The sequence below is a fragment of the Saccopteryx leptura genome, chromosome X, assembly GCF_036850995.1.
Source record: "Saccopteryx leptura isolate mSacLep1 chromosome X, mSacLep1_pri_phased_curated, whole genome shotgun sequence".
Classification (NCBI taxonomy): domain Eukaryota; kingdom Metazoa; phylum Chordata; class Mammalia; order Chiroptera; family Emballonuridae; genus Saccopteryx; species Saccopteryx leptura.
Genome location: NC_089516.1, coordinates 29,338,756 through 29,362,287, shown reverse-complemented (window position 1 = coordinate 29,362,287; position 23,532 = coordinate 29,338,756). Strand labels below are relative to the sequence as shown.

The 23,532-nt window shown below is 35.1% G+C and overlaps 1 protein-coding gene across 1 annotated transcript in view; it reads right to left on the bottom strand.

Moving 5' to 3' along the window:
• The window catches only part of CFAP47 (cilia and flagella associated protein 47), a 390,193-nt gene that overhangs the window by 110,303 nt on the left and 256,358 nt on the right, over positions 1-23,532 (bottom strand). Inside the window, exons 37-40 of the mRNA XM_066357757.1 lie at positions 18,438-18,597; positions 7,025-7,221; positions 5,954-6,097; positions 4,967-5,140 (exon numbers count right to left, since the gene is read on the bottom strand). Of these exons, the coding sequence (XP_066213854.1) occupies positions 4,967-5,140; positions 5,954-6,097; positions 7,025-7,221; positions 18,438-18,597 (675 nt within the window). The remainder of the gene's footprint in view (positions 1-4,966; positions 5,141-5,953; positions 6,098-7,024; positions 7,222-18,437; positions 18,598-23,532) is intronic.

The window sequence follows — 23,532 nt, the reverse complement described above, 5'->3', positions numbered from 1 at the left end:
CTTCCTTCAAGGAATCATTTGAAGTACAATCATTCTAGCTTTGAAGTCCAATTTATTTATTGTTCTGTCACTTGTGCTTTTGTCATATCTATGCCTCACCGAAGGTCATGAAGATGTACTACTATGGTTTTTTTCTATTATTTTTAATTATAGCTATTAGATTTTGGTCTAAGACACATTTTGAGTTGACTTTTGCACATGGTATGAGTTCAGGGTCCAAATTCATTCTTTTATATGTGACTATGAAGTTGTCTCAGCATCATTTTTTTTTTTTTTTTTTTTTTTTTTTTTTTCATTTCTGAAGCTGGAAACGGGGAGAGACCGTCAGACAGACTCCCGCATGCGCCCGACCGGGATCCACCCGGCACGCCCACCAGGGGCGATGCTCTGCCCACCAGGGGGCGATGCTCTGCCCATCCTGGGCGTCGCCATATTGCGACCAGAGCCACTCTAGCGCCTGAGGCAGAGGCCAAGGAGCCATCCCCAGCGCCCGGGCCATCTTTGCTCCAATGGAGCCTTGGCTGCGGGAGGGGAAGAGAGAGACAGAGAGGAAAGCGCGGCGGAGGGGTGGAGAAGCAAATGGGCGCTTCTCCTGTGTGCCCTGGCCGGGAATCGAACCCGGGTCCTCCGCACGCTAGGCCGACGCTCTACCGCTGAGCCAACCGGCCAGGGCCCTCAGCATCATTTTTTAAAAACACTATTCTCGTGGTATTTTTATCAAAAATCGATTAACCAATATATTAAGGGTTTATTTCTGGATACTCTATTCTTTTTCATTTATCTACATGTCTACCTTATGTTGGTACCACATTTTCTTTGAGTTGAGGGTTTTTAGTAAGATTTAAAATCAGGAAGTATGAGTCATCCAACTTATTTCCTTATTTTACAAGATCGCTTTGTGTAGTCTGCATCCCTTGCACTTCTATATGAATTTTAAGATCACCTTGCCAAATTCTTCAAAAATAGCCGTTGGGATTTTGATATCTGGGTAACACTGCCATGATAACACTATTAAGCCTTTTGATCTATACGCATATCTGTCTATTTATTGGAAATTTCTTTAATTGAATTCAACAACACTTTGTAGTTTTCAGAGTACAAGTTTTGCCCTTTTTTGTTAAGCTTGCTCCAAACTTTTATTATTTTTGATGCTATTGTAAATTATTATTAATTTCAATTTGGATTATTCACTGCTAATATATACAAATGATTAATGGTTTATATTTATCTTGTATCTTGCATATTTTCTAAACTCATATATTAGTTTTGATAGCATATTCAGTGAAATTCTTATAATTTTCTATTACAAGATCATGATATCTACAAATAGAGATTGTATAATCTCTTCCTTTCCAACATAGATGCCTTTTATTTCTTGTTAACTAATTGTACTACCTATGACCTTTTAGTACAATGTTCAACAGAAATGGCAAGAGGAGAAATTCTTACTTTGTTTTGACCTTAGGGAAAAATTATTCAATGTTCTCCTATTAAGTATGATGCTAGTTGTAGGACTATCATAGATGCATAGATGCTCTTCGGCATGTCTCAAGCACACATGGAATATTCCAGGATAGAGCATGTCTTAGGAGATAAAAGAAGCCTCAATAAATTTAAAAGGGCTGGCATCATACACACGATGTGTTTTAACAATAATGGAAATAGCTTAAAATCAAAAATGGAAAAAAAATTGGGAAATTCTTAAATAGGTGGAATTTTAGACAATATAGTTCTAAATAACCAACATGTTAAAAAAGAAACTCCAAGGGAAATCAGGAAATCTTTTGAGCCATATAGTGAATAATTCCTTTCTTTGATTGTACTTTTAAACTACATAATTTTTTCTAATTCTATATATTTATTAATACTGTTTATTGAAACTTTTTATTAATCATTAAGACAAGATTCCTGTTAGTTCATTGAATCTATTTACAAAGGTTTAAAATCTGTCTACTTAGCCAACACGTGGGCCCTGCCCCTTCAGAGATGGCTTCTAGTGACTGCTTACTTTCCTGTGTACGGGTCATACTTGCCCATTCCTTTGTTTCCTTTTGCTTCGCCTCACAAATTTTGTTGTTTTTGTTGAAAATGTACCTTTTATATCAGTAGTACAGCCATTTTTGAAATCAGATCACTACTTCCCCGTGTTTTATTCTTTCTTGGCTTAGTGACTTTTCTGAACAATTCTCTAAATTTTGTATTCACGGCAGTGTGTGCTCACTGAAGTCCCTGGTTCATTAGCTTAGTGGTCAGCAATAATTTGTCACAGGTTTCTTTAAATGCCTTGAAACAATAAATTATCTGCCTTTTGTCAAGGAGCATTGTACATGTGCTGTGGCACGACTCGCGCACTTGGGTGCTTATTTATAACTTTGCCTTAGTCTTCATTGCCAGCTCACAGAGTGCCTCTGTGCCAGCCAGAAATAGAACAAATGGCTTCCCTCAGATCTTTCCTGGGTAAGTGCACAACTCTACACATGAATGTGATCTGCATGTTCCCCAAGAATATGTGAAGCTTTTTAAATCCCTTAAGGACATCTCCTTCCCCAAATATGCCTTTCAAGTTTTTTGCCAAACTCTTGTTGGTCACAACAGTTATTATGGCCTCAGGCAACTATAGTGTCAAACAATAACTGCTGAATAGTTTTGGCATGTGTCTTGAAGGTAGAGATACACAAATATTAGGAAGACCTGGAACACATGAACAGTATTATTAATACTTTAAAGAAATACGTTTCATTAATTTAATATGTAATATCTTTAATTACAGAAAGAACTTCACTAAAGATTTACACTCTATAAGTAAAATAACTAGGTTCTTAGGTTTTATTTATGGATGAAAATGATAGAAATATAGACTTTACTTATTACTGTTTCTGAGAATAATTTTGTTATGAATAGAATTCCACTTCCACATTTTATCTGATATAGTTAACATAGCAATTAATTTTAAAAGCCTACATATAAAAAATGCATTCATTCTGAAGAATATTAAAAATCTGTAAACATTATCTTTGCTATAATAACAAAAAAATAGCCAATGTTATAAAATTACAGATTTTTCTTTAACCTGTTTTCATCAAACTGTTCTTGCTTACCAGTAAATTCTGGAAGGGGAAAGGGAGTGGTGGAAAGATAACTTTTTCTCTTATTTTTAGTAAATTCAAGTAGTCATGATTTTTCCTCCCTCCTTCCTTCCCTTCCTTCCTTCTCTTCTTCCTTTGTCTTAAATGCCACCTATTATATTTTGTTCACTAAACAAAACTTTTTAAAAACCATTATGTGCTTGATATTATGATTTAGGCTAGTTATAAAAAGCTGGATAAGAAAGGCATGCCCTTTTCACATAATTATAATCCAGTGGAGACTAATGAAAGGTTGTAGTATAGGATGTATGTATGATGGTGGGACAGGTGCAGAAATGCTGTGGAAGTACATGAAAGGCATGTATTCTGGGTTTATGAGAATAGGGAAGAACTGTTGGAAAAGAGGTATCTAGGACTTGCCCTAGACAATGAAAAGGAGTTATAAACAAAAAAATGGAAGATAAGTAGCTGGACCAAGACTCTGAGATAGTACCAAAAGGAAACACATACAAAGGCCTAAGTGTTGCTGAAGCAAGAGATGAATCAGATTAAAAAAAAAAAAAAAAGCTTTCTCTTTCTGTCTCCTTTCCTTTCACTTAAAAAAATAAAAAGTATAAGTAAATGGAGGGGAGAAGGAGACATCGAGACAAAGTCTCACATGCATCCCAACTGGGATCCACCCAACAATCCCCATCTGGGGCCGATGCTCAGACCAACTGAGCCACTGGCTGCGGGAACGGAAGAGGGAGAGAAGGCAGAAAGGGAGGGGAAGAGAAGCAGAAGGACACTTCTCCTGAGTGCTCGGACCAGGGATTGAACCCGGGATGTTGATGCACCAGGCCAACGCTCTATCCACTGAGCCAACCAGCCAGGGAGATAAACTTTCTTTAAAATTTTTATAATAGAGTATTTTTTTTGTTATTTTGCTTATTTAGAAATTAAATTGAATGGGGTGATATTGGTCCATAGGAACACATAGGTTTCAAGTATACATCTCCATAGCATATGAACTATTCATTGCATCATGTGTCCATCAGATAAACTTTTGAAGGACAGTAAAAGCCACTTTGGGGGGTATGTACTCTACCTTGAACTTTAGAGATGACATTGAAGAGTTTTATCAGGAGAGTGACAAAATGAGATATTTGTTTAAAATATTCATTCCATTTGCAATCCAGCAAGGAAGAAAGAAGAAAACCAAAGCACATATTTTTCAAGATCATAAAAAAAGCAGAAGAGTAAAGCCAGAGGATTTCCAGACTTTGGCAGTACCCTCTAAAACTGAATTCAGGCATCTGTCTGTGATGGATAGATATTTGAAGCTTCTTTCAAGGATTCTATTGGGCACACAACAATTTATAGATAAACGTGGGGGTGGGGAGTAGAAATTTTTATTTTGGGATTGGCTGAAACAACTCAAGCAAGGAGGGCTAAGAGCAAAACTTCATAAAAAATAAACATGTAAATAATTATGCATTTCTTCACATGCCCCTTATTACACTGGTAAGTGACAAAATACACTTTTGAAATGTGCTGATAGGTTCCACATTAAAATTTCAAAAGCTTTTAAAATTCTTTGCAAATAACTTTTCATATCATGTACAATTTCTTCAAGTAAAAAATACATGAGACTCAAATAAGTAGATGATGATATGCCTTATTATATACTAATACCTAGCAATAAAATTTGTTTCCCATTAATTCAGCTTCATAATTGCAACAAAATTTAATAGCTTCTATAATAATAGAAAGTAGAATTCTAAACATTCTTTATGTGTCATCGCTTTACCTAGTTAACTCAAATTAAATGTTTTAAAATTTTCATGTTAATTCAATATATTCTTTCAGAAAATATTTTTATACAAAAAATAAAATCTTACCTTCAATGTCACTGTTTGCTTTGTATTATTGGGAACAATTATGGTTCTACATTCTGGGACCCCCACTTTACAGTTTGCAATGATGTGTTCCAAAGCCACAGGTTTTCTGCCAATCCCTTTCATGGCAACGATATGCTCCATACCATCCAGTATATTTTGTACAGTAACTTTTCCCTGGGACAAATCAACCAAATTTTAGCTCTACAGGAGCCACAGCTGAATGCCAAACAACCTCTACTATCCTATTAATTTTGAATCTGATTAATGAAATGAGCATTCAAAGAGGTGTCAGCAATTGACTCCTTCAGTTCATGTATCAATACTCTATTTGCTGAATGAGTGAGATGAATTTCCAGTGAAAACCTTATTATATCTCTTTACTTTCTCTAACTACAGAATTTATATAGGTATGCTCTTACATAGCAAATATAAGCGTGTTTATTTCCTTGTCAAAGAAATACCGTATTTTTTGCTCCATAAGATGCACCTGATCATAAGACACACCTAGGGCTTTAAGGAGGAAAATAAGAAAAAGAAATATTCTGAACCAAATGGTGTGTTAAAATATTTAATAAAATATCACATTTTTATCTCCCTAAGATCCACGGGCATTTTCCCCTCCACTTTTGGGGGGAGAAAGTGCATCTTATGGAGCAAAAAATATGGTAGGTCTTCAGAAAAATAATTTCTGAAATACCAAGTTCCTTAATAAATAAAAATAGGAGCAGTAATTTTACTTTTCTAAATGTATCATGTAAAAGTAATCTAGAGAGAAATATTGGCAGCCACAGACACTGCAATTTTCAGAATGTTTATCCCTCAAGTTAAAATATTTATCAGAGCTTCAAGCAGAGTGAACAGTAATGTTCAAGTTCATTAAAATATAACTCTTCTGCAAAATGATTTACTGTAAATTATGTAGGTTAATATCATGCATTGTTTTATTGACATATTGATACTGGGTAAAATATATCAATGAGTTCTTACCATGATCTCACATTCCAGGGCAGGTTCAAATGTGAGAGGATACTGCATCGTTTCACCAGGCTTAAGAGTTAAATCTGAAGGTCCAGAAAAATAGTCTCCTTCTATAATCACGTGACATCTCCACTCATCCCTTGTTTTATTAATCTAAAGCGTGAATAAAAAGAAATATCAGAGAGATGATATTTATAAAGTTGCATTACATATTAATTCTTGGTGCTGTTCATAAAATTATCTGTTGTATTCTTAATTGTATTTCTTAAGAATCACCATTTGAAAGTCGTATTTGTTAGGAACAACTATCAAAAATGTAAATATAATGCACAATAATGACTGTATGCCCTTTCAATGTCATACAGGCGTACTGCCTAACAGGTTGATCTACAAATTATTTAATATCTAAGAGAATATTCCTTTCTTTGACTTACTAATTTATCAAGTGATAAAATGGTCTTGGAGTTACACATTTTACTCCTAATAATGTGTCATAAAAAAGTGTTCTAACTGGTAGATTGTGTAAATAGTAAAGGTTACATATCGATTTCATCAGAGCCAAGTAGTATGCTTTGAGCAGACTTTTGTTATATATATAACAATTAAGCAATAAAATATCAGTCAAAAATCAGAATTCCTTACAATTATATTACCATCTTCTATGCTGTATTATCACTTTCAGTAATAGAGCCCGAAACTACAGCCAATCATTCTTAGTGCCTATGAACCTATCTTCATAAATGTCAAGATCCACAACTGAATTTGGAGCAGAGTGATCTGAGAGACCATTATTTTGCTTGGTGGAACCAGGAGGCATGGCATTTGACTAGGAATTTGATGATAGTTTAAGGAAGTTAAAGTTCATTTTTTAAGCAAAGAGATCCAGCATAAGTGATTAATCAGGTAAGTAACCTGATGCCATTTATATTCAGGAATAAAACTCTGACATCAATGTAGAGAAACCAACAGTAGCAAATAATGCAATTAGAAATCGGTCATGATTCAAGATGAGAGTTTTGAGGACTAATTGAGATTTTGGCAGTGGGAATAAAGAAAATACAAAAAAATGTTTGCACTTACTATTGGAATATTCTGGGTAATGGCTTTAAATGCTGGTGTTTCAAACTCAAATGTGGCTTCTGGACGCTCATCACTCACTATGCCTTCGAGGTAAAAGAGACGCACATCATACTTTGATGTCAACAGAATTCTACAAGGGTAGCGTCCAGGAGTAAGAGGAAAAAAGTGTAGAGACACTACAAAAGAATCATCTGGAACTATAAAAAAAATAATTTAATAAGTTTAAATGGCATAAATCCTAAAATTCATTTTGGGGTAAAGCAGTATTAAATATTATTGCATTTAACTGTATAATCTAGAAGAGACTAAGATATCTCAAGGTAACACACTACCCCTAAATCACCCATAACAAGCAAGTTTATTTACCAATGACAGATAGAGCATTGATAGGTCAGAGGAAGGTCTGCTCCATAAAGTCACTTGGTGACACACACTGTGAAAGACAGCACTATCTTGCAGCAGGACCATCAGAAATACCTCTCCTCTTTCCCTGACAGGTAGGGGAAAGAGAAATGGCTAGAAGTTTGCTCAGGGGCTTTTCAGTGCTCGGACTAAAAGTATCACGTTACATTTAGTTGGCCAGAACCAGTCACATGGCTCTCTCTAACTGAATGGAGGCTGAGAAAATATACAGAATACTTGGTAAGCATTATGGTTTCTGACATTTCTATGACTCATGGGTGCTCTGTCCCTAACAATCAATATAATTCGCAACGTGACCAGCTGATAGAAATAATGTTTTCCATAGTTAATAACCAAGGGAAGTACAAAGAGGCATATCCAAAAAGTACTTCTCAGATCTCTTGTTATACCATTTACCTTAAGTTAATGGCTAATATAATTTCTTGTGATAGGTAGGCTATCTATGTCTTTCCTCTCCTTATAAGCAATACTACTTTTTCTCAGAAGATCAAGATTTTCTTAATCTCCACAAAATGAGAAAGCAGTTATAAAAACCTCTCAAACCTAAAGTTGCAGTATAAGAATATAATACAAATTTCACTGCTAATGGTGAACTATTTAAGTAACAGATGAAAAAGAAAAGATAAAAAAAATATATTTAGAAGTCTAATTGAGCAAAGAAGTTCTCTCAAACCAAGAAAACAAATCAAGCTTATCAACCAATGGACCTGACAGGTATTTAGACATTAATTCAGCTATAATTTTAACTGACCTACATTTAACACCTCAAATGTTAAAAATGGCAAGCTTGTTTTCAAACACACACGAACATTAACTGCTTTAAATCATTTTCCAAATAAATGGAGAATTGTATGTTTGTTATGTTACATGTTATATGCTATATATTATAAAATATATTAATTATGTAGCATATATTACATGTTACATATTTCTGTATGTCATATATTATGTATTATGTTACATATTGTATATTAAAATATACTATTAATGGATTATATTTGAAATCTATATTACATCTAAAAGCCCAAGATTTTCAGCTTGGAATCAAGCAGACCTTGATTCCAAGCAGGAATAAGGAATAAGGAAGAAACAAAGTCTGTCAGAATGTTGCTATTTTTATTCCATCTTTTCAAGTACAAATCAAATTTAGAATAAAATTTCTTCTTGTCAAAAAGGACTTAAGGCACTTCTTATCATTTGTTATTTTCACTGATTATTTTCCTTTCAGGATGAAAGAAGTATATGAGTTGTGGCAACAGCAATAGAACAAACCAGGTGAGATAGTGATGTGATCAAAATCTGTTGCTTTATTAATAGAAATAAAGAAATCTAATTTTTCTCCTGCATGAACAGGCTGAAATTAAAATACTTAGATTAGGTAATTTTTAAAAATATTAAACTGCTTAAAATAGGAAATTTAAGCAATTCAACTATAATTATTATTTTCATCATATATAAAGAATAACCAGCCATTTAATAGTAAATAGTAATTGAAATGTACATGTTCAAGCATAAAGCCTCTATCAAACGCTTTATATTATGCACTATTTTGTTTTCCCTAAAAGTATTTATTTCCTAATGATACTGAATCTAAAGTGAGAGTCAAGGTCATTCTGAAGTGTGTTATTTTCCAACTCATGAAATGTTCATGAACAGAGACCCTAAAAGGAATGCACAGTGTCAGCCCTTCTTCCTTACAAGTCCGAAAGCAAATCCACCACAAAGTGGAATTCGTAGAAAAGGTGGGTCTATATTTGAAGATCCCGATAAAACATTTGTTTCTTTTTCTTAAACATCTGAAATAATTTAATTGATTCATTCCAGAAACATAAGTAGCAATATTATCATAGATTATCAACAAGAAGTCACTTCTAGATAAAAGCACATGACAGCCAGTATGCACATTCTCTTAGATATAAAAAATAGCAGAAGTAGAAACTATCTTAATTTTTAGAGGATATTTTACTGGCCTCACTGTGCCACCATTCCATTATTTACTTTTAAGTAAATAATGTTTTCTCAAAGTCCTTTCCTATTCTGCCCTGTAGCAGATGTTACTCATGTCCTCCTGCCATGTCCCCTTTCCTTTAAATCCTCCCTGTAGGTCAATGGATTTATGGAACACTATAACATTCTTCTTTTTTTTTGTTAACACACATATATACAATTTATTAATAATACATGAACACATTAAAGTCTCAGTATTTATACAATCTAAATTCTAACAAGATATACAAATACTGAGTGACTATGGTACATGCCGAGGTAAGTAAAGTATTTTCTGAGAGATTATCAGTAACACTTATGCCATTTTTATTTCCAATACATATTTCTACACATTTAGTTTCCACCCTTCACAGTGCCAATAAATAAATAAACAAATAAACAAATAAAAAAGAGAGAGATGAAGAAACTAGTCACAAACTGAATGAAACGAGAATTGGTGCCACACTCGATCTAAAAAGTATTTTAATAACCATCCAACTCTTATTTAGACTATGACATTCTTCATGAGGGCTATTGTGACAGGAGGTAGCTCAAATGCATTGGGCCAGAAGTGTCAGTTAACACCTGCAGCTGCAGTTCTCAACAAATAATGTATCATATTGGTGAACAAATAAGCCAGCTTCTTTGTCTTTCGGTAAGAATAACTCTGGGGTGAATTCCCTACCAACTCCCAGAGATCCCCAGTGAAACAGCCCAAATAGCTCACACTGCCAACTGTTCACTTACATTCTTTGTATTGGCTGCACGTCTTTGCTGTCTCTCCCTCTCGCTCTCCTAACTGTGGATCCTGAGATTGCTTCTCAAACTATTGATCTCAAGACCTAGTCTCAGGATCTGGGGGTTCCTAAACTAACACACACCCTACACACAGAAAAGAGAGTTTCCCATCCTGGGCCTCAGGCTTTCTAGGGCCTTACTCTGAATCTCCTCTGGTATTGTCTCTCTGCTCGTGCCCAAGGAACAGACCTACATAAAGCCCAGACCCAACCACGTTCCAAGTTCATGGGATGCCATAATTCAACCCAAAGTGCTTTGAATCCCATTTCCAGTGCTTGCACAGGACTCCTCCCAATGCCAGTCCTCCCACTGTAAGACTCCCAGGATTGAAGGGTAACTAAGAGGTGGCTATTAAGCAGGAGATATGGACCAATATTAATTATGTGAGCTGGGATACCCAAAAATTTGTACACAAAGTCATTATGTCAGATGTCAGAGTTGAAAGAAGGAAACAGAATGAGCATCGAGCCAAGATCTAGCTATCTTATATTGTCATGTTCTAGTGCAAAACTCTGAGCAGGCCAAGAATTCTAAATTCAAACTTGGCTCTTTTAGATTTGTATAAAGTAATATTTGCCAATGTGAATAATAGAATATATTCTATTTAAAATTTTTTAGTTTGATTTATTACTTTTAAATCTTAGATATGTGCTATGTGGCCTTTCATACATGCTTTTGACCTGGGCATCACAAATATTAAGGACCTTCTGAACCTGTCCCTTCCATCCCTACTCTACTCAGAAATAGCTCACCTGGGGCCTTTTGTTTACAGGTGATAATGGTAACTGTGGCAGTAGCCAGAGTTCTGTAATTAAAGATAATGAAATATATCTAAATTGATCAGATTACAGTTCTTGAAGAAAATAAAGGAATATAAAAGAGAATCTCTCTAAGAACACTTAATTTTATATAGTATTAGCTACTAGAATAAATCCATATAATCTATAGTTTTTGAAATAACCCATAAAAGTATGCTGTGCTCAGATTCTAGAATGGGTCATGGTTATCAGAATAGGTCAAAACTGCTGTTTTCATCAGTTATCCCTGCATACCAAACTATAACAAAACATATTGGTTTAAAGAAACAACAATTTATTTGCTCATTAATCTGCAGTCTCACCTCATTTGGGAAAGCTTATATGCTTCATGTGGACTCAATTCACAAATTGGGACATCAACTGAAAATTCTGTCCATGAGCTCTCTAAAGTTCTATGAGATGAACCTACTATTTTTCATCTAGTACAGAAGAATTACCAGTAGCAAAAGGAGAGCCCTGATGAACTAATGGTTATCAAGTATCTGCTTCCTTCACATCCCATAATAATTGACCAAAGCAAGTCAACCAGCCAAAACCAGGGTCAACAAAGGAGGGAAAAACTACATAAAACATGTATATAGGCAGACAGCATTCTCTTGGGTTTTTACTGAAACAATCTACCTTGTTGTAATTGCAAAGCAAGAGGCATGTGTAAAACTGGTGAGGTGAAAGATATAATCAACTGAGTTTAAAATTCTGTTTTCTAGTTTTAGCTCCTCTCCTGCACTGTACAACCTTGGGCAAGGAACTTAGGATTTTCTTTCAGAACTCAATTTCTTAATGTGTTAAAATCAAAGAGTGAGATTTGATCAGTAGCTTTGAAGCATTTTATTTTTTGGTTTGGGGAACCTGTGTATAAACAATACTTTAGAGAGAATCCTCAACATATCCAACAAATTAATGGAGAGTTGATCTTGTGAAGGAGAAAATTGAAGCCCCAATTCACATGCATAACCCCCCAACACACAAAGCAAGGTACTTGAAAGCAATGCTAGGGCTCTATAGATAAAATTTAATTAACTTATTAAACTCTTAGTTTTCTTTGTATATCAGAAACATGAATGAAACTAAATAATACAGTGACTTGATCATTATCTTCTATAGTTAATTATTTAAGTATATTATTGGCAAAAAACAGTCAGAAACTCTTAATTCAGAAGATGACGTATTGAGTGAATGAAAAACTATGTTTATGTGAATCCAATTATATAAGTGAATTTACAATAACTATTACATGTTCTAAATTCATGGATGAGTAATTACATTTTCTGAGAATATTTTTAGCCTATTTACTAATCCTACTTTCATCTACTACTAGAAAGTTCTAGTCTAGATTTTTCTACTCTAGAAGTAAAAAGACAAACACATGCCAGTTCGAATTTTACCAATTTTAATGAGTTTATTATGTTGTTATCAGCACATCTACCTCACAAATACTCTGGTAAAGAGTGATAGATTCATTGTGTACTAACCACTGCTCACTACTGAGTTTCTTAATGTAACAATAAACACATGAAGTGCACTGTAGATTTTATATATATAAAGAGAAGTATTCAGCAATTAACAAATACTAGAGTGTGCTTGTTTATTTTGTAAAGTGTTTTCATTAGTAGAGTGTAGTATAATATGCACTCAACTATTTTTGAAAATGCTTTAGCAGCTTATGTTGTCCAATTTATTATACTAGTCAATAAAGTAACAATAATTAAAAATGATAAAGACTCCTACTAATTATGGACAAGTTCAATTTTTGAAATATTGGTTAAAATGGGATTTATCCCTTCAAAAGAGGCTGAACTACTTTGTTTTCCTATCACCAGGAAGAGTTAAATAATATATTTCCGAGTGAAAAGAAGAAAAGACTGGGAAAGGGACAAAGAAAAAAAAGAAGGAAGGAGGATAAAAATAAAGGACGGAAGTAGGACTCGAGGAAGGAAAAGGAGAGTAAGGGAGATGCTAGGAGAAGGGCATGTGAGCTTTTACCCTGATAACTCCAAATGTCCGAGAGCAGTGGACTTCTCTCCCCATGAAGTTTCTAAGGACCTGCAGGCAGAAAAGACCGCTCTGCAGTCCCCCATCAGATTTTGCTGAAAGGCAGTATCTGTACATGCTTGCACATGCCCTAAAGCAGAGGGAAAGGGCCACAGAGAGGTATCAAAGTACTAAAGTAAGCAAAGGGCAAGAATTGTGAATTTTTTTTCCAGGACAGCCAAGTTAGGCTTAAAAGGTACATGAATACCGAAATCTTACGGTGTTGGTCAGGTCTAGTAGGGCCTCACTTACGATGTTCTGTCACCTGGATCTTTCAATTATTGAAAGGTGTACAATAAAATCTCCTACTCTAGCCTGACCAGGTGGTGGCGAAGTGGATAGAGCATCGGACTGGGATGCCAAGGACCCAGGTTTGAGACCTCAAGGTCACCAGCTTGAGTGCGGGCTCATCTGATTTGAGGAAAAGCTCACCAGCTTGGGCCCAAGGTTGCTGGCTCGAGCAAGGGGTTACTCGGTCTGCTGAAGGCCCATGGTCAAGGTACATATGAGAAAGCAATCAATGAACAACTAAAGTATCGCAATACGCAACAAAAAACTAATGATTGATGCTTCTCATATCTCCGTTCCTGTCTGTCTGTCCCTGTCTATTCCTCTCTCTGACTCTGTCTCTGTAAAAAAAAAAACAAAAAAACTGCCATTCTGATTGTAGATATGTTTATTTTTCCTTTATAATTGACAATTTTTGCTTTATCCATTTTGAGATTATGTGGTTAAAAAAATCTAAAATTTTCTGTACATCAGATTATTTCTTTTTGTATTAATGCATGCATTTGCCTTAAATTCTACATAATCAAATATTAATATATTTATGCCAGCTATTCTTTTGATTTATAAATACTTAGTATAGGTTTTTGGATATCCTACCAGGCAATTTTGTAAACAGCCTAAATCTGCATTTTACTCTCCATTGTGAAGATATCAACTTTTATTGTTTAGCAATTTATATTTATCTAGGTTAATGATATATTTGTGTTTGATATCTTATTTTGTGTTTCTTTATCTTTACTTCTCTGCTTTTGTATTCTATTGGACTCATCAAGATGTATTTTATGCATTTTACTGGTATATATTCAATATAAATTATACATCTTGCTCTATATTTTTTGGTTTTTCCAAATTTTCTACATTCAAGCTTTATATAAAAATGTCTTGAAGTGGTTCACACCTGTCCTCTCCAAATACGAGAATCTCATATGCTTGTAATGGCAATAACCTACTTCTTTTACAATTAAAATTACTGTCCAGTGGTTGAGTTTTCTTTATTTTTATATACCTTAATTATTTTTCTTATTATTTCCATAGCCAATGCTCATTGAAATTTACCTATATTTACTGATTATTTTATTAACCACTGCTCTTGGATCCCAATTCTTTCTTCTGAATTCAATTTCCTTCACCTATAAGTAAATCCTCTATTTGTTTTTTTGGGTTTTTTTTTGTTTGTTTGTTTGTTTTTTTAGCAAAATCTGTGGATTTTAAATCTTCTCAGTTTCATTGTTGGATTGAAAATATTTTTATTTTATCTTTACTCGAGTGATAGTTTACTGAGATTTAAAATTCTACATTCTACAATGACAGTTAATTTGCTTCAGTACTGTAATTCCATTGTCTTCTGGCTTCCATTATTACTACTGGTAAATCTACCTAAGTACATTTTTTACTCCTTTGGAAATGTCTTTTTCTCTTGTTGCTTTTCACAATTTCTTGCCTTTGCCATCCAATTGTTACATTATAACCCATTTTGGTGTCACTCTTTCATCTTCTAGCATTAAAAAAATTGCTTCTGCCTTTTCTCATTTGCTCCTATAAATAGCAGAAGGTTATCTTTCCTAGGTGGTCACATGTACAGGGTCTCATTCCCCTTTTACTTTCCAATGGTTTCTTATTAGATCTAAATGTGGAGATGGCTCAATGCATAGCCTTGGGCCAATTTCCTGTATCCAGAAAGTATCCATTTTTTAGTTGTAAGCAGGATATTTCCTTACATCTACTGGAAGTTTTCAACTAACCTAGGTGAAAATTTACATTTTACAAAATTTCATTATCTTCTTGTTATTAACTCGCATCCTACCAATAACACACACCACAAAGAACGTGGATGTTTCCTATCTCTGCCATCTGCAGCAGAGTGCACACATCCTTGATAGAATGATGTTCCTCCACATTTTCCCCTCTAATTAGAGTCATTTTAAATCAGGGAGGGTATCTTTTCAAAATGGATGCAAGCAAGTATTAATAAAGAGCCACCTTGGAAATTGTTTCAAATATATTCATTCATTAGAAAAATATTTTAAAACCACTATGTGCCAAGAGGTATGCAATGAGGAGGCGGCTTCCTAGTTTTCTGGTAGGTTTAGATAATAAATTTCTGAGAAGAAGGCAGGTCATGGGACTAGACTGTTTGCTCTTTATAGCAAAATTACATTTTAATTGAGCAGGAGTCACAGAGGCTATTAAATGTGTTTTTCAATCAGGCCACAACAGCTCAGTAATTATTGGAAATTCCTCATAGGATTTATGTAAATGGATGGTTGTTATCTTTTCTTTCCATTGCTACTGAATTTTTGAATTTCTATATGTCTTCATGGATCATTTACTGGAAAAATTGAGAGAGAGCCTATCTGGGAGTTGTAGCTTGCCATTATTTTAACCAGAAAGTTTTTGTTTTCCTGTAATTTTTTAAAGAGATAAAATTTTCAAAAGAAAAGAAATAAAATAAGATTTCATTTTCTAATTAACCCCTCCATGAGGAAGGAACCAAGGGCTTGCTGACAGCAAATTAACTTCGTGTTTGCATTTTCAAGTCTGAATACCAAAACTTTCTCTAATTGTCATATATTAAAAATTACATTTTGAAGAGAGTTGGTTTTTAAGTTCTTGCAGATTGATTTACTAAGTGTGCAAACTAGTCTGAATGAGCTGCTAGCATGCCAATAAAAAGCACATTCTCTACGACTTAAACTTGCAGGAAAGGCTTATACAATTTTGATTAAATGCCACCGTAAATGTATTGTTGCATAGCGTATGTTCACCTTTGAAGACCTTTAGAAAGAAAAAGAATCAATATAAAAGTTTTGTTTTGTTTGTTTGTTTGTTTGTTTTGGCTGGCAGGTTCTATGTCTATAGATATAAAACAATAAAAGGCAAAGTAAGACATTTATCGAACTAAAATATCTTGTATTAAAATGATAAGGATAAAGAATATACATAAGTCTTGGATATTACAATTATGTTGATAAAATTATTACAAATTATTTGAGTTAAAACTATATTTTCTTTGATAATATAGGACAGGGTCATGTCTCACGATTGCATGGTGCAGCATACAAAGAACTTGGAACTGGAAAAAATACATAAATATCCTCAAATAGTAGGACAAGACCCGTACTGACAACTGAACAAGCTGTGAACTCTGTGGAAGGGCACACAGGGGAGGGCAGCCGGATGAGAAAGACACATTAGTCAACAACAGTTAGGACTGAGATTTCAAAAGTCAGAATTCAAATTATAATCTGGTACTCGGCCTAGAAAAAAAGGGGAACTAGGTCAGGTTGATGTCAGAAGCCAATTTCACACTCCAGAAAAGCCCTGGAATCCTAAGTTCAGGGGCAAGGTTTCTGTTTGAGGGGCCTTTGGCTGTCTGCACCAAGGTGAATGATAGAAAGACCATACCAGTACCCAGGGAGGGAGTCTGGCAACAAGCTTGGTTTTAAGAAATAAAGTAGAATCCTATGCCTGTACTGTACCATACAGGGCAGAGGGAGATGCATCACAATTATGACAGCATACAAACAAGGAGCTGGCAGACAGAAAGGAGAGAGACAAGAAGCATCAGTTCTTTGTTGTGGCACCTTAGTTGTTCATTGATTGCTTTGCCAGATAATCACATGCAAAAGAATGAGGTTAGACCCTTACTTCAAATAACATACAAATACTCAAAATGGATCAAAGATCTAAATGCAATAACTAAAGCTATAAAAATCTTAGAAAAAAATGGAGTTCTAAATCTTCATGAACTTGAATTTGGCTATAAAGTCAAGGATATAATGTCAAAAGCAAGAAGAACAACATAAATAGAAAAATTGGACTTCATCAACATTAAAAACTTTGTGTTTCAAACTAAATCTTCATGAACTTGAATTTGGCCATGGAGTCAAGGATACAATATCAAAAGCAAGAGCAATAAGAACAACATAAATAGAAAAATTGGACTTTATCAACATTAAAAACTTTGTGTTTCAAAGGATACTATCAAGAGTGAAAACGAGAACCAACAAAATGAGAAAAAAAATATTTGTAAATCATCTCTCTGAGTGGGTACTGTACTTAGAATATGGATAGAACACTTGCAGCTCAATAATGAGACAACCCAACTTTTAAAAATGGGCAAATGATCTGAATAGGCATTTATAAGATGGTCAATAAGCACATGAGCAGATGCTCAACACCTCAGATCTCTTAGGAAGGCAACGTGAACAGGTTATCCTGTACCTTATAATTCTTAATTGTCATTTTAGATATAGAAGTATTTTAGAGTTAACACAAAGCCACAGAAAAAATATCAAATGAAAACTTCACAATTAGCAATAATATAACTCAGAATCCATGACACATGGTACACTGTAGGACTAGCCCTAATGAAAAATATATATTCCTATTATTATTTACCAGCTTGGAAAGAAGCAAAGGAAAAATGTCAATTAATTTTAATAGTTTAAACTCTTTAGTCACATTGTTTATATCTTATCACTTGTATTCAATAATGTATGCAATGTAGCAATATTTTATTAAATCTGGCTTAGTCCCTCCGAAACACAAATCAAAATAAAGGGACACCAGAAGACCAAGAATAAGTACTCAATTAATAATGGCACTAGTCAATATCAAAGATAAATTACTCATAAGTGGTGGTATTGTTCTCCTGTGATATGCCCTTGACATGAACATCCCTCCTATCCTTTAGAGCCAGCTCAAGTCTCAATTCCAGCACAACTTCTGTAACCAGTTTTACTGTTCAAGCAAGAGCTGACCTTTCTCAAAGTGCACTTATTGTTTTTATCAGATAGGTATATCATTTAACAAAGAACAATCTGTAAATTTCAGTACCAGTAATTTAGCACCCAAATTCAGTATATAACTTACCATAGATTACTGTTACGCAGTTTATTGGTTACTTATAATACAAAATATTATTGAATAATTTGCATTTGTGTAGCAAAATTATCTTTTCAATTATATTATGAACATTTTATTAGAGATAATCTGTTCTTTGTATTTTATTATTTCCCAGTGCCTGCAACACTGCTAGATATTGCAATCCACACATTACTGATTACCTTCTGGATGTGATGGTTTCAGTTCTTTAGTTAAGATTTCTTTATACTGAGGGATGTGAATTTCCTTAGGTATAGAAAAGAATCCTGGAAGGCTCAGTTCCGTTGTGTATAAAATGGACTTGGGCTTCCTCAACTTTGAGATATTAAACAATAATGAAGTCTGCAAATAAACAGAAAGAAAAATTGAAATGTAATTTTCTTACTTTTTAACTCTAAAACATACAATATACTATTATGTATTTAGATGCCATATTTGGGGGAAAATTAACCAAGGAATTAAGTTTGTTCATTTCTTTGGACACATTATTATTTCATTGGTGGGAGACAACCCTAACAAGTTTCATAGAATTATTGGGGTCATCCTTTATTGAGAGCCGCTCAGTGTCTCTGTTCTAATCCTTTCAGTGTTGAGAAATTCATTGCCTCAGGAAGAAACCATTCCATTGGTGAGCAACACTGAGAAAGTGCTTCCTTCCTTGAGTTGAACCCTGTGCGCTCAAATGTCTACTCATCAGTTCTAGTTCTCATTAGCAGTATAGTTAGTCCCCTTTGTTTTGCTAACGACAATTTAGTGGGGGGAAAAGATCAGAAATAAATACATACACACACAAAAACAAAAGTAGGTCCTGCCCCTCCACAGACCTCCAAATACCTCTTTTAATTAAGTTTGATATTTTTAGTCCTTTCAAACATTATATAATGTAGGTTATAACTCACCTCTATGCATATAATCCTCAAGACACAATTGAGTTCAATATTGCACTTCCTAAAATGGAACACTGAAGAGAAACCCAACTCTCTATGTGTTTGTTAACCAAACAATGATCAAAGCAGAGAGATAGGCAATCATTTATTTTGATCTGGATGATCTACTGCAACAACGTAATATACCCCAATGATTAAACTAAGCATTCTTGAAACTAAACTACCCACATTTATATAACCCAACTCTGTAAGCTTGGCCAGGTTATGAACCAAAGCCACAAATTCCTCATTTGTAAAATATGGGTGATAATAGTATACACTGCCTATCCTCGGTTGTATTTACAATGTAAACAAATACCAGGTGCTTGGAGCATATTTTAAGAATTTAATAAATGTTGACTATCATTATCAGCATTGTCATCATCAACATGATCATGATACTATTACTCATCAAAAATAAATGTTAGTGTCTTTAGCAATTATCTCATTCAATGGGTTATCTATAAAAGCCACAAGATTTTTTTTCCCCACAAAGTCACATTTTCTACCTACTTGACTTTGGCAATACACATCAAGTAAATGCTGACATTTAAATTAATTCAGTGTACATTTATCACTGTTTGGGTTTGGTTCATTTTTCTAGTCATTGTGAATAAGTAGTCTATCCACAGCCACATCGGCAATTAGCTCTTTATCCTAAATGCATATTGTCTGCCTTCTAGATCTTCAAGTCATTCAAAATAGTACATACTGACACAGACTCTTTTCCTGGCCAAACTCTAGTCAGGCTCCTCCAAGCCCTCTTCTCAACTAGGCTTCAACCTTGGCATATAGAAACAGCAGAGTCACAGAAGTAGACATTAACAAAAAGTGAGAAGCAGTTCGTGGATGTGTTCTGGATTTGTTAATCGATGCTTATCTGCAGTTACTTTAGAAAGCTTGCAATTGCAAATACTTCTTCTCCCCTTTGAGATGTAAATCTTCTATTACACATAACTATCATCTCAAGGACCTCAGAACCCTCTTTTGTGTGTGTGTGACAGAGAAGAGGGACAGATAGGGACAGACAGGAAGGAAGAGAGATGAGAAGCATCAATTCTTTGTTGTGGCACCGTAGTTGTTCATTGATTGCTTTCTCATATGTGCCTTGACCAGTGGGGCTACAGCAGACCCAGTGACCACTTGGGTCAAGCCAGCGACCTTGGGTTGAAGCTGATGAGCTGTGCTCAAACCAGATGAACCTGCGCTCAAGCCGGCAACCTCAGGGTCTCAAACCTGGGTCCTCTGTGTTGCAGTCCAACACTCTATCCACTGTGCCACTGCCTGGTCAGGCAGAACCCTCTCTTTGAAATGCAAACATTCTGGGTACCTTGTAGCAACCTGCACCACGACCACCAGGTATGAAGATTCCAGAAGTTTTTTTCTCCTGCATATAAGCACCAACTAGCAAGTCCAGATAACAGATAACACCCATCAACCCCCTTGCCCTTCTTATAAATATCCATGTCTGTGACTCTGCTCAGGCCCCTACTCACTTTTTCTCATTCTTCCTTTAAAACTCCCAGTCACTGCTGCACAGATTGGAGTTCATTTCCTGCTGGATCCTCCCCCCTGCTGAATAACATCTATCCCTGTACTGCTGTAACTCATGGCCAGCTTTATCTTTCACAGTAGTAACAGGCTTACTTCATGACCTGAAGGGCATCTAAATTATACTAATACAAAAAAAAAATTTTCCTTTACCCTTTTGATTTCTCATTAAGAATTTCCTTTTTAAAAGACATAAAATTTCAAGATTCCTATAATTTTTCCTGCCATTTATCCTGAGGTACATAGCATTACTTTTAAAACATAAACATGAGGACGCTAATAGAAAATAAATGGAAACTACCCTGTAAGCCCTGAGTATTTCCAGTATCACTGAGTATATCATTACAGTTGGTTTATTAATGGACAGAGAATATGAATTCAATAATGATTGCTAAGTGAACTGTCATAAATTCATGCTCCTGAGAAAAGATCCTGTCTTTTTACAGTATGTAAAGTAGATACTCCATGTTGCTATTATTCTATAAAAATTTCAAAATTCACATTGTACACTGCTGTGTAACAAAAAATTGGACATGTCACTTTTCTACATTTATTCAATTAGGTTTAGCTTTGAACAAATATATTTCAAGGTTGATTTTAGATTTTATTTGCTGCAGTTATTTTATGCTATAATAACATTCTAAACTTTCATTTATTGCATTATACAAGTTCTTGGTAGCAGCCTGACCAGTGATGATACAATGGACAGAGCATCAACCTGGAACCCTGAGGTCCCACATTCAAAACCCTATAGTCTCCGGCTTGAGCATGAGCTCATCTGGCTTAAGCATAGTATCACCAGCTTGAGTGCAGGGTCACCAACTTGAATGTGGGATCTTTGAAATGATCCCACAGTTGCTGGCTTGAGCACGGAGTCACGGGTTTGGCTTGAGCCATCCACCACAAGCCCCCTCTGTCAAAGCATGTATGAGAAGCAATCAGTGAACAATTAAAGTGATGCGACTACGAGTTGATGCTTCCCAGTTCTCTCCCCCCCCCTTTCTAAGAAAATAAATAAAAATAAAAAACAAGTTCTTGGTAGTAGACTAACAAGTGAACATAAGAGCTGGACACAATATATAGTTCAAGGAAAAGAATAGTGGACTGGGAGGTAAAAACTTGGGCCTATTTCTATTCTGTTACAAATTTCTGGTGTGAACTTAGGGTGCTACCATGCTATTTTTGGATCTTGCTTTACAGGTCTGTAAAAGTAAGAGGTTGGGACTGTGTGTCTGAGTGCCTTTGGTTTGTTTTCCAGCTTTAAAATATAATAATGTCTCTACCTTAATCTGGGTTGTAATCTCTGCCCAGTCACTGAGGGCAATTTAGGATACTGTATGTGTCAATCATCCCATTTTCTTCTATTATCAATATTTAAGTGCAATCCTATCCATTAATACATTTACCCATGGGGATATCAAAACGGCACCAAAAAGCACTTTGGGAAAAAAGGTGAGAGTATTTTAAAAATGTATCTTGTTTATTGTTCTGCCGCGCAAAAGAATTCACATTGTTGTATTTCAAGAGTGCACTTGACTTGAAAAAAAACCTTTATAACTAGATGTATGTAAATGCAGTAAGACGTGTCCGTAAATTCTGACTTGGTGTAGCTGGGATTTTTTTAATTGATATGTTCAACCCTCCTCTAGCTACTTTCTATACTTACAGAGTTTTTGCTGAAACAAAAAAAAAATGCATGATATTCAGGGAATTCAAAGAAAATACTAATCTTCAGGTGAAAAAAACTTAAAATTTTTAAACTTAGAGACTACTAAACACATTTGAAATTTTATTTTTTTAAAAAGTCAAAGGTTATTCATAAATTATTATTATCGGCATTAATATTCCTATCAACAAATTCAGAGAAGTGCACACATATACATACTCATCCTGAAAATGTGAGAGAGAAACAAGTGTAAGTAACAACAAGATTACTGTGAAAAATGAGGCTATGATGCAACCTGAATAGACATCTATATACAATGAAGACATAAGGTTTAAAAGAGCATTTGTTTTGCCTGACCAGGCAGAGGCACAGTGGATAGAGCATCGGACTGGGACGCGGAAGACCCAGGTTTGAGACACTGAGGTTGCCAGCTTGAGCGCGGGCTCATCTGGTTTGACAAGGCTCACCAGCTTGAGCCCAGGGTCACTGGCTTGAGCAGAGGGTCACTTAGTCTGCTGTAGCCCCCCCAGTCAAGGCACAGATGAGAAAGCAATGAATAACTAAGGTGCCGCAAGGAAGAATTGATGCGTCTCATTTCTCTCCTTTTCTGTCTGTCTGTCCCTATCTATCCCTCTCTCTGACTCTCTCTGTCTCTGCCACAAAAATAAATAAATAAATAAATAAATAGTACAATGACAGCATCTCTCATGAACAAATCATTAAAGGGGGTAAGCAAAAAACACATAATGTAAGGTTTTAGATTTCAAGGATTTCACATCCTAGAGAAACAGGTACATATAAAAATAAATCTTTTTTTTTTTTTAAGTGAGAGTAGGGGAGATAGTGAAACAGACTCTGGCATGAGCCTTAAGCGGATCTACCAGGCAGCCCCCATCTGGAGCCAATGCTTAAATCATCCGAGCTATCTTCAGTGCCTGAGGTCATCACTCCGATTAACCGAGCCACTGGCTGTGAAAGGGGAAGAGGGGGAGAAGGGGAGATGAAGGGCAAAAAAGCAGATGGTCACTTATTTTGTGTACCTTGACTGGGAATCAAACCTGGGACGTCCATATGCCGCATCGAGTCTCTATCCATTGAATACACTGGCTAGCGATAAAACTGAATCTTATATAA